General features: G+C 37.7%; 1 protein-coding gene across 5 annotated transcripts in view; it reads right to left on the bottom strand.

The window, feature by feature from the left end:
• The window catches only part of IFT122 (intraflagellar transport 122), a 32,488-nt gene that overhangs the window by 11,777 nt on the left and 8,234 nt on the right, over positions 1-12,477 (bottom strand). For all 5 annotated transcript variants that reach the window (XR_011100450.1, XR_011100449.1, XM_068694886.1 and 2 more), the window contains 8 exons: positions 11,976-12,178; positions 11,357-11,494; positions 10,508-10,672; positions 9,475-9,672; positions 7,730-7,870; positions 6,000-6,053; positions 3,693-3,854; positions 643-809 (listed from right to left, as the gene is read on the bottom strand). Coding sequence is in view for 3 of the 5 variants with exons in the window: in XM_068694886.1 (XP_068550987.1) it covers positions 643-809; positions 3,693-3,854; positions 6,000-6,053; positions 7,730-7,870; positions 9,475-9,672; positions 10,508-10,672; positions 11,357-11,494; positions 11,976-12,178 (1,228 nt within the window). In the remaining 2 variants the exon portion in view is untranslated. The remainder of the gene's footprint in view (positions 1-642; positions 810-3,692; positions 3,855-5,999; positions 6,054-7,729; positions 7,871-9,474; positions 9,673-10,507; positions 10,673-11,356; positions 11,495-11,975; positions 12,179-12,477) is intronic.

Below are 12,477 nucleotides of genomic sequence, written 5' to 3' on the forward strand. Positions count from 1 at the left end.
TGTCCTCAGAGGGTTTGCTCAGTCATGGACAGAGGGAAGCAGTAGGTCCTCCATGACTAAGTCACATGGGACACAATTCCTTAACTCTGACCTAAAAAAACCCAAACTCATGAATAAACATTACTCCATTTGCCACAAGGGAAACTGAGTCAAGGGAATGCGGAGTCACCCGTCCAAGTTTTTATGTTAACTCAGCAGAAGACCCAAAGTATGAATCAGTGCTAATCAAGAAGTATTTGACCAGCAGAAGAGTTGCCCAAGAATTTATGTCTAGCAATTCCGTGCTCCAGTTCTCAGTTGCAACAGTTTAAAACATAAACAGGCTACCAAATACAGTCACTGCTGTGACAATTACTCTGAAATGTTTAAGGCATGCATATTTTAGAAGACAGCCCCATAATACAGAGGAACCCAATTTATTACTGTAACACAGTTATTTTCATAGCATAATGCCCCTATGCTCTTAACATTTAATGCAACTTTTGAAACATATTAAATTGTAGATGTGCTTCAAATACAGCTTATGCACCTTTGTTTATATCATACTGAGTGTATCAAACGGGTTTTGTCCTATTTTAAAGTTATGCAGAATTCACTCAAGTTTCTGTTATACAGTAACTCTGAGATGGAATTAAAACCTACGTATCAACCCAGCCATGGTCCCCGCTGATTTCTATGGCTTTCATGTGCTCGCCTGCAGAAAGGTACATCTCCACTGCTGCTTTGGGCTCATTGATATTCTTGGCCCAATCTGCTTGCTTTTTGATTAGCATCTTTGTGTCTTTGGGATCTCCAGACCTGAGAAAATCCTGAAATAGCACAGTACAAAAAAAGTTGGCATTACTTTCTGGTCACAAACACTGTTACATTCTGAATTCTAAAATACATAAGGGCTTTTTTGATTAATATTGTTATGCCTTCTAAGAAAAAAAACAGTGCATACAGAGCAACAGAAATTGATCCAGCTTTCAGCAACTAATCAAAGACCAATGTTCAGTAGGAAACAATGTTGAGTCTCCCCTCTACACAGGTAAATTAAAAAACAGATAAATGAAAGTGAGAGATTCTGTGAGGGCTATGAGAAGAATGACAAAGATGCCTCAGAGGTTATCAGTAGCTTTCCAAGGAATCAAGCTGGGAGGTTTCCCCTGTTGAACCTGTTTAAGTAGATATAAACTACTTTTGTAGTTTTGTGTTTTGTCTTTTTTTTTTTCATAGATTTCTGCATGCCATCTAGGAACACACCTTTCTAAAACAAAATGGTATTAATCTTAAAAGGAGAGAGAGAGAGAGAGAGAGAAATACCAATTTTAAGTTTCTTTTAAGAAAGCGCTCTTTCATTCTCAAAGATGACTCAACCCTGTGCTTAGGTAACACCAGTACATCCACTTAAATTATATGTAAGCATCAGGATGCCCCAAAAATCAATTAAAGACTGAAATCTCATTTTCTGCAAATACCCTTGATAATTGTCCTACCATATATCAAAGAAGTTCTGTAAGGATGGAATGACAGCTGCTCAAGAGAGCTACAGCTACTGGCTGGACTTCTGCACAGTAAGGCAAACTGCAAGTCTGGATGCTGCAATGATGACCGTTTTGAAACTATTTTTAATAGTTTGTTCAGCTTCTGCCAATACCAAAGCCCTGGCACCATATGGTTCACATCTGTGACATCATGCAGCAGGAAAAAAATTGTACTTCAAAACTGGAAGATCAATTAAAGGCAATTTTGGCTGTTAAGAGAACAGACTACTGTTCTTTAAAACAGCTTTTACCAAATGAAAAATTAGAACAGAGGAGGAATGGAAAACTATGTAGATAGGAAAGACACCTGATCCTCAAGGTTTCTATTAAATTCTGTTTCAGATTAAAAAACAAACAAGACCCACAACACAAAAAACACACATAGCAGAACTGTTCCAGTATCACAGCTCACCACTTTCCCTGATGCAGATAGTCAGCAGGTACAGAACTACAACCAGATGTCAGCTCTTAACACCAGAACAAAATCCTGTGTCAAGTTCATTTAACTACTGCACCACAGCCCTGATTCAGGAGACTAACCGTACAGATGTTGTGATAATCTTCTAACATGAATAACTGAAGACAAGGAATCAAGTTGAACAATCTTTGATACAACTTCTGTTTGCCAGCATAGGTCATCAGAGTTAAGTCCAAAATCAAAAGCTCAGCTTCTTCAAGTATAAAGAGGGTTTTATTTTGTGAGTTCTCAGTAATTTGTGATCTGGTACTGTGATAATGAGCCTATGACCACATATCAAAGGACTTCCTGACCTCTGCCTTTAGTCTGGTCTCTCTAGCTGGAACTAATCAAACTTAACCTCAAACACAAGAAATCAGACTCTGAAAGGGTCTCTTTGCTTAATTCTGGCAACATTAACCCCCTCCTCCCCCCTCCATCTATCTTTCCTTGGAAAAAATACCTGGCACGCAAGGGTGTTTCCCATGTTCTTCCATGCATCATGCACTCCCTGCACAAGAGGCTTCCTTCAAATGCTAATAAGTACCTTTAGTTTCTTCTGCATGGAATTACTCTCAAGGATAGGAGGCACAAGACCTTTTGCTCTCCACTAAATATAAATGTGACTACTGCCAAGAATTAAAAGATTCTAATGAAGGCTTATGGGAAAATTTTCATCCATGAATTACTTTATGTTCAAGAAGAGCCAAAACACTGAAGCTAACGAAGACTCATCAGCCAAAAATAGCAGCAGTCCAACTTACATCAGCCAAGTCCCAAAGTATTTATATATTAAGCACTTGGAAGAAAAAGCTCTCTGTAGCATAATTCAGGAATCTATGCTAAAACAGTTCATATGCATGTCATGGTAAAGTCTTTGTCCAGTACTGGTCAGAATAAGGCTCTGACAAGCGATGAACAACACTGAACACTGCATACGTTCTCAGTGATATTCAGATGAAAACACCATAGAAGACAAAAGGTAAATGATGCTTTCTTATCACCATATAAAAACATCACTTGTTAAAACGGTATTCAATTTATTTCTACTTGGGGACAGAGTTAAGAAAAAATGCCAAGACAGATTGATTCTTGGGAAGCAAATTCTCTAAGGAACAAAAATATACTAGTTCAGTATATTACACAGTTTATAAAATATATTAATACAGACTTAAATGTTTAAGTTCAAACTATGAAATAAAAATATTTTTGTTGCAATAGGGAAGTGAATTAAACACATGGCGCACATACCTCACACCTCCACTTCAGAAGCCAGTAAATAAATAAAAAGGATTCTCGAGCAACCAGTGGGAAAGAAACCACTATGAAAACTAGATTTTTAGTTTTTGAAGAAGGGAAATGACTATGGATGACACTCTATAACCAAAATCCCAAAGTCACCCCTGGTAGTGCCTTTTAAAAAATTCACTGAAAAGCCATGAGCCACATGGATACGCTTGGGACTACACAATACACAATCTGCTACCTCAGTTACAGGCTCTGAAGAAAAAAAAACACCATTGCTTATAGAAACAGAAGACAGACGTTTTCCACACCTGTAAGCCTAAATGGACTTCAGCCAACTAAAAGAGAAAGTTGGAATGCAAAACCTGCTCTTCATCCTGTCCTTTTACAGAATCACAGTTTGAAAACATTTACAGGTACCTGTTAGGATTTCTGCATTTAAATTCTCAGTTGCAAACTATTACCTTTGCATAGTCAAACATGCGTAAATCAGAGTACATATCCAGAGCTAGGTTCTCATGCCCACTCTTTTTGTACAGCTTCGCTGCCTCGTGGAATTTTCCCTGGTAGGCATAAACATCTGCTAGGAACAGTTCATTGACATTTTCTCCATGCTTCTTCCGCTCCTGGAAAAAAGAAACAACAAGATGTAGAACATTCTAGATGATCAGGACCCAGGTGAGAAACAGGCATTGAAGGAGTTGGATTTTCAAGCTCAGATTTTAGCTGTTAATAAAATCCTGTAACATGATACGATGATTATGCTTCTCCTACATTTTTGGTGAATTTATAATTAAACGATTCAATCTCTTTATTAAAATTAGGAAGAGCAAAATTAAATGTCACTACACAAGCCAAACTGTTGAAAAAAATCACTTCTCTTGATTTCATATAGGAAAATGAACAGACACTATCATTATGCTATTTAAAAAGAAAGTATCTGACGGGTTCCTTATTTTCTCCCATAGAAACTCACTAGCATATAGTTCAGCTAAATTAACAATATGTGAGGGTGGGGAGAAAAACAAACATGAAAATAACTGTTAGCAATAAGCAGAGTCACAAAGTCATCAAGCACAGTGCCACTGACTCTGTCACCACATACAAGAGCTCGGGAGGCATTCAGAGCGCCTGCACATGTTCTCCTGCAACCTGGAGGGGCTCGTTCTGTGCAGGAAGCTACCACACGTGCCAAGCATGTGCAGTGCCACAGCAGCCTCTCTGCAGATCAGGCAGTGGAGCAATGCCATACACACTGCACGCAGACAGGCGTTTGTTTTACCCCGTATCTCAGACATGCATCAGTGCCCGGCTTTGGACAGAATTGTTACTGGTCTATCCCATATGAAAATACATAGCTATGAACTAAATTCAACAAAAACTGCACTAAAGAGGCAAAAGCATTCCACATGCACACACATTTGAATCTCTGCTGCCAAAGGAGACCCTCACCACCACTGCTTCCAGTCCCATTTATTGGTAAGGGCTGTTGAAAGTTCCCTTTTAGAATTTCATTAAAATAACAATCAGAGGAATTGTTACGCCATTTTTGAAAGATTTCACATAATCTTGCCAGATAAAAAGATCTGGCAGCTATGTTTCCTACTGTCATCAATTAGAAAAAAAGTGTCATTACCAAGAGAAAACAGTCATATGAATGAAATGTGTGCTTAATTACACCCTTACAAGCCTGAAAAGGAATCCAATATACCACAAGCAACAGTAAGCAACGATGCAGAACTCTCACTTCAGAAGAAGCATCTTCAAGAAGTCTGAAAGTTTCTGCTGATTTACAAGGGGAATCTTAATAATTAAACAGAATACAACATTATAGTAGCAGAATATTCTCAGCAGATGCAGATCTGGAGAAGCATGGGTAAAAAAGAAAGGTTATTATTGGTGAGAGAATGCTCTCATCTACTTATTTACCCTTTAAGAAAAAAAAGGTGGGGTGGGGGGTGCTCCTAGCACAGAGCTTGTCCCATGTTAGACACCAAGAAAAAAGTTAACTGCAACCAACAAATGGCTGACATTTTGACAGAACCAGGACGGCTTTGCAAGGAATGGAAGGCAAGGGACGTGTTCTTGCAGAGAAGGTACAAATCTATTTAGCATGAGATAGAGGAATCCCCTTTATGCCACCTCAACACAGATCTTCAAACCAAGCATTATCATCAAGTGGTCTCTGTAAAAGGACAAGAGAGCATGTCTTTTAATGTGCTCATGACAGACAGTTATTGTCAAGTGAAATTCTATCAAGAAGTGTGAAAAGAATGAGAAGTAGTGATTAGAACACAGCATGGAAGTAAGGAATCCTAAATTCTATTTCCAGTTGTCACAGACTTGTCATGAGGCCTTGAGTTTGTCATTTTATTTCTCTGGGCCTGTTTCTGGTTCTGCAAAGAGAAGATAGTAGTAATTATCTACCTCCAGGGGGTAAGGAAAGGCTTAATTAACTCATGTTTATGAAGTATTCTGTACTAAGATCTATTAGCACAGTAGTATTCTACCAACTATTAGTTGAATATTTTTCCAGTTTTCCTGAATGCTTCTAAGTTCTCATACAGTGCACTGTCCCACAACTGCATTTTTCTCCCAGTTAAGTTTCAGCCCCATGACCAGAATTAGAGTCATCCCTGCTAATCAGGATTTCTCACTCTGAACACAAATCCAACAGGCAGAAGCACTGACTGAACAGACATCTCTCCAAAACAGAAGGCACTTATTTCAGCACAGCGTGTTTTCTTACACTAACTTTAACATTCTCTTACCTCAATACTGCTGATCAATTCTAGATATCTAAGGTCTCTTATTCTGGTAAATGCCTATTGAAAAGAAAAAGAATAAAAGGAGTTTACTTGAAAAGCCAGGAAACCAACAAAATGTTGTTACACATAAATCAAGCTGTCTTTGTGCATGTAGGACAAACAGCAACACGCCGATTTTTGTGTCTGGGCAGCACCCAACCTGGTGGGCTCTTACCACAACCAGGGCCCCTCAGCCACTACAATAAATATGACAAGGGGACAGCTCAAATGGCTGAGCACTGAAAACAAACGGTGAAGGTAGGGACTAGTAGTTGTATGCATGTCAGTCTCACAGGAAATGCAAAATACCTTTTAAAATGTTACATGCTTTTATTCTGGCTATTTTACAGCATTTCTACTTTTCTGTTAGACATGGTACACACTAAAATTTAAGGAGACTATTACAAGTATAACATATAAATGACTGTATTGCTGAAACAATACACATATGCTTATGGTTTTTATACCATTCTTAAAATTCAGTATAGAAGCAGCCCAGGGAGAAGACAGCAAGAAGGCAAGACAGAAGTACTGGGAGACGGGGTAATATCTTTGGCGAATGGAGATAAATGCACAACCCAAAGTCCCAAGTGGCAAAGTCACGTGCAAGTTACAGCAGCTTAGCACTTCTTGACAGGCATCAAAAAATAGAAATTTAACTCTTTAGACTGCATGTTCAAGACGTGCAGCCAAACTAGTGCTTAAGAGGGCATAGAATATTCTGCTTACACCAGATCGGACTAGGAACTACGAGAGCCTTTAATGTCAAGAAGCTGCTTTTGTTCACATTAATCCGCTCTAATTCTAAGAGGGCACTACTTTAAAATTCCAAGGAGGCACTGAAAACTTCTTTTTAAGAGTATCTATTTGCATAAAACCGTATATGAAACTGGAATTATTCTGATGCTTCCACCTCATGAAAAAAAGAGAAAAATAAAGCATTTAACGTCCTAAAAAAAAACAAAAAAACCCTGTTATTAAAAGATGCCTATCATTGCAGGCCATTCCCTGCATATTTTTAGAATGCTTTGTCTTTCATACAATATTTATGGCATTGAACTCAGTTTGCCCTCTCTTATTTGAAAAAAGATGCTGAAGGAAAAATAGGGAAAGTATTTTATGCCAGAGAAAACTGTGTTCTTTGGTATATGCCCACCTACATAATACTCCCCAAAATGAGACATCCCTGATAGAAGGTGACTAAAATGATGACATGCCACCATCACCATCCTCAAAGAAAACTAACGTTTAAGTAAAAAACAATGAAATCTACACATTTAAACTGAGGTTCTGAAACACTTGGGGTGGAGGACACAAAGAATAGATTTATAGGCTGGGGGGAGGCTTAGCTGGGAAATTCTTTGCTGCCACCTGGTGGTGAGCAGCACCTCTGAACAACCCAGTTTGATTTCTCAAACGCATCAGCTCATTTTCCAGCAGATGTAAGAAGCCTTTCTTTATATTTAGCACTTATTTAGAACATGGCATTTATCTAGAAGAAGAAAATGGATCCCTGTTTAAAATCTCATCTCCAGATCTTGTATATAACACAGACCACGCCTAGGACAAGTCAGATAGTAACAGAAACACCACTTCGTGTTCCAGCAATTAAGAAGAAACGATGACAGCAAAATAAATAAATAAATAAATAAATAAATAAATAAATCTGCTAATCAAGCTAATAACTACTTTACCTTTTTAGCTGTTTCAAACTCCAGTCCTTCTAAGGCTTCCATGGCCAGTTCTTTCCAGTCAGCATCAGTCACTCCTAAACATGCAATTTGATATGCTTCTTTAAACATTTTCCGTTCCAGATATTGATACATGGGCGCAGACTGAGGATTTCCATTGGAAAAATGTGTATTAGAAAGCATAATACTGAGGTGCATTTGTGAAATTCTCTATACAGTCAGAAAAAAAATACATTCCAATCACAACTTTTATGAAATTCCACAGGGAATGAATGTATGTTTTTGTACAATGTGTAGAATAACATTCTGGGGGAATTATCAGCGTATCTTCAGAGCAGCTTGGTTAATTATATTCCAAACACATCCACCTTGAAGTCTTCACTTCCCAGCACATTAGGAAGTAGTTAATGAATTCTTCTGATTCCTCTGAGCACTGTACATGCTAGATATTATGTATGAAGGTTTTTTGTTGTTCTGTTTGTTTTTAAAGAAAATACTATGAAGACAGAGCAAAGGAGGGAGTAGTTTGTTCTCAGAGGCTCCCAGCATGGCAGGTTACCCAACAGACCAGGACGAAGCATCCCTAGAAATATCCAAACCCAACAGCAAGGGGCATCGTGAGGAAGTAACTCCACTGTGCCAACCTGATGACAAAGCTGTTTTACCAAGACTGAAACTATTAAGCCCAGAAGATGCTGACTCTCCTAAGGACCTGCCCTAAAAGCAAATTAAGGAGAAAAGCTGTCAACTGCTGCAGGCTGATGCAAACAGAACAAGGCTCAGGAACCTGCAGCTGCAGTTCAAACCCTCTGAATGAGCACAGAGTGCTGCTGCTTCCTTAATTCTGGGTTTGCAAGTAAAGAAAGGATGCATATTGATCTCCATGTTACTTTTATCAATTTATCTCAAAACCGTATACTTTTTGATCCTCTCTCCCATCAAAGTACACTTTTGAATAACCTGCCTAAAGCATTCCAAAGAAGCACACCAGGCTTGGTATATCTCACAGCTACCAACCGTACTGGACAATCCAGACTTCAATTAAGGGGTCTAATTATTTAATCAGCGTAACATCTACGGAGTAGACAGGGATCTAACACAGGATATCCATTAGTTCAACAAAAGCACATAGCACATTTGCCTTCTTCGTTGACCTTGAATTGCAAATCTTGCACAAAAATGTGGGTCAGAAGTGAGTCACAAACTGTTTTTTTTCCTTTTTTGTTTGTTTCTTAGACTGCTTTGTACTCTTCCATTGCTTCCCATAATATAGAAAATAGCATTTTGTGGATGGCAATTTATAAACTTGGCATATAAAGACTACGCGTGCATGATACAGTCAAACTAAAGCATGCAGCTTAAATATTACCTAAATACACTTAGATGATGCAGTATTTGTTGTACTCATAGGGAAAATAAAATGAAAACTTGAAGAAAGATACACAAACTACATTAAGAATACAGGAAGAGGTAACACCCGCACCATAAATGTAAAAGCAAAGATGACTATAAGTACATTTGCAAGTAGAGAAGTAGGAAGAATCAACAGCAAAAAGGAAATTAGATTCATTATGATCAAATAAAAATAAAATAGGTCATGCAATGTATGTTATATGGCAATAAAGAAGATTTGTAATTGCAATCACTACGGTAACAGAATACTGGTAAATTTCAGAAAAGCTTCTTCACTTCTTAAACACTGGTGTTTATGAAATGTAAAGCAACACTTAATGAGATAAAAGGATTACCTGCGGAACTTCAACAGCTGACATAGAAAAAACATGAAGACAGAAGATCTTGGAGCCGTTGTAACCCACAACAAAGCCTTGAAGTTTTTGTTGATGGACAGGGAAGTTACTAGCTTTGATATTGAGGTAACCCCCTCCAGAAAAGCAAAGCATATCCTCACACTGTGTATTCCATGCCACACTGTTAGCATTGGGTTCCTAATGAACAAAATAACTGATGATTACAACAGATACAACCACATAATCTTTCCTAAGAAATATGCATCCTTCAGATAGAACATTTCATCTATTATAGCCTGGCATGTGCACACACACACACACGCATGTATTTATTATTTACATTTGCAATAATCTAAAGCCTCATATATTACTAAACGGATTTACAGAGCCATATTTTACATTTCAACAGCTATAATTGTCTTTTTTTTGTTTTGCATTTGGTAATTATCTATACCAGCAAACTGTAGAACATATTATTCCGCAATAATAAACTGTTTGCTAGCTACCGCACTGAACTGATAATTTTTGTGCCTGTAACTCAAAGAAAGACCTTGTCTTTGTAGCACTTCATACTTTCTATACAGTATTCTCTGAAAATACTTCAAATGAGTGAACGCTCAGAGGGACTGTTAAGCTTTCAATAAAGAGAGAATTATTATTCATGTTATAGTCTGGGAATACATAACAAACAAGTTTAGGCTTTGTGTTCATATTATGATAAAGCCAAAATTCTTGTTAACATTAATACTTGAAAAGGAACCAGGACAGAGCTCTGAATTAACCTGAAAGGGTCACTTGTTACAGTGTTCTTCATTCAGCTGTTGCTCACACATCTCCTGTCTTCTAATTCCTCATCTACCAACCCTAAAACAGTAGTTTTCACTGATATAGCTACGTTCTAGAAACAGAAATTAATGGTTTAAATAAGTTATTCAAACTTAAAACTTTTGTTATGTTCTGTGTTCTCAATCTCTTCCTGCCCTCTCCCCCCTCCCTTTTTTTTTTAGGGATTGAGAACAAGACTAAGTTTTACCTGAAACAGCAACTCTTTGGTATGAATATCATACACTAAGCAGGTATCATTTTCATCAACCACTGCGAGCTTGTTTCGAGATGCACTCATATCCAGACAGCGCACAGCTGTGGATTGCTTCAACAGGACGATTGCAAAGACATTATCAACAAATATCTTCAGAATCTAGACATATTTGAAACCAAAGTCAGTCAAGTTTTTGTTCCTAGAACTAGAAATCACACTGAGTACAAACGCTAATGCTGTATAAAGCATGCAATTGCAATTTTTTTTCTCAGAGAAATTGTAAAATAAAATTAAAAAAAGGCTTCCAGTCTGAGGTATCTTGAAATTCAAGACTTGTTTCCAGACATACTCTAGCTTGCAAGCCCACACAAATAGGACATTTGCTAAGCATCCTGAAATTTTTAATCCTCCGCTTTAACAATTACATTAATATATGACTAAAGGAAAGTATAACATTGATACAGAAGACACTAAAGATCTCAAATTCCTTTCTACTTCTGTCCTTAACATCAGTATCTGTGGGCTCCAGTTTGCAGCTCTCAGAGGACACACACACGCACACCACCACCCCTCCAATGACAAATGTTCTCCCAGTTCACCAAGACCTCTGTTTTTGTCAGTTGTTCTAGCAACATATGGGCTTAAAAGTCAAGCAAGTTTGCATAAATTTTGTATCCAGAGAAAATGAAAGAAAGAAGCAAGCATTTTTAAACACAAGATGAGATTCAGTCAAATAAAATTTTAGGTTATGAGAAAACATGCTGCTCTTAAAGGTCTCCCCCAAAGAGCATGAAACAGGTTTTATTTTCAGTGAAAAGACACATACCAGACGTTATGTGTTACCTGACCATTCTTTAGACCAACTAAGAGGCCTTCTCTTCCTGGAGGTCCTCCAATTACTTTAATGTAACGAATAAGAGATTCCATCAGCCATTCCCGTTCTTTAACGCCACTAAATGAGAGGCACTGCAATCTTTTCTCCTAAAGACACAGTAATGTACACAATACTGCATAAAGAAAAAAACTTTGTGCCTCTGAGGTTTTGCATTTTTACCTATACTGGGTGTGCCTATTTCACAAACAAAAAAATCAGAATGTCAGTCAATTTAACAGAGTGAATTCTTTAAGGCTTCTTAGTGCTATGAACAAACAAACAAGCAAAAACAACAAAAAAAACACCTGCTTTTGCAGCTCACCTTTGCCCAAAGGTTTCCCTGCATTGGGTGCTACAGTTCTCTATGGCAACTGTTTTACTGAAGCAGAGCTGCCTGCGGCATGCCACAGGCATAGCTTACAATGTGGGCGCTGTACATGGTAACAGCACTACACGTTGTATTGTCTAAGAGTGCAAACCCGTACAGTTCTTCCCCTTAAGATATTAAACTTTTCCTACCAGCTCTTTGGAAAGCTACCTTCAAGTCTGAATATACCCCAAAACTACTTTTAATTTTAAGGCACATACCTGGCATAAAATTATGTGATCTGAACATACAACCAGCAAGTTGCATTCAAATTTCTTTACTATTTTTTCCTTCACCCGATAATACATATCTGAAGAATCATCTGAGTATAGCTCATAAATCAAGATTTTCTCTGGCATCTGGATGGCTAATCTGTTTTTGTAGATTGCAATTTTCTTTACAAGCTCTCTGCATTTTATTCTAACTAGAGGGAAAGAAAAACAAAGAAAACAGTATAGGCTCACATGAAATAACAGACTAAGTCAGAAAAAATCATTATAAAGATAAAATTTATTTTTTCTGAAGCACCTACATTTAACAGCAGATTGCTGCTAGGATATGTTTGTTTTTCTGCATCTATATAAATTGTTATGTGGATAGAAGGTCATCTTCCTCCACTTTTTCTTTTTTTCAACTGCACATTCCTGACCAGTATTTGATCCCTTCCCATAAAAAGCCAAATTAGCACAAAAATAAAAATCAGCACAAACTGTTGAGGTTGCA

Source organism: Anas acuta, chromosome 11 (assembly GCF_963932015.1).
Source record: "Anas acuta chromosome 11, bAnaAcu1.1, whole genome shotgun sequence".
In the NCBI taxonomy this organism is placed as follows: Eukaryota; Metazoa; Chordata; class Aves; order Anseriformes; family Anatidae; genus Anas; species Anas acuta.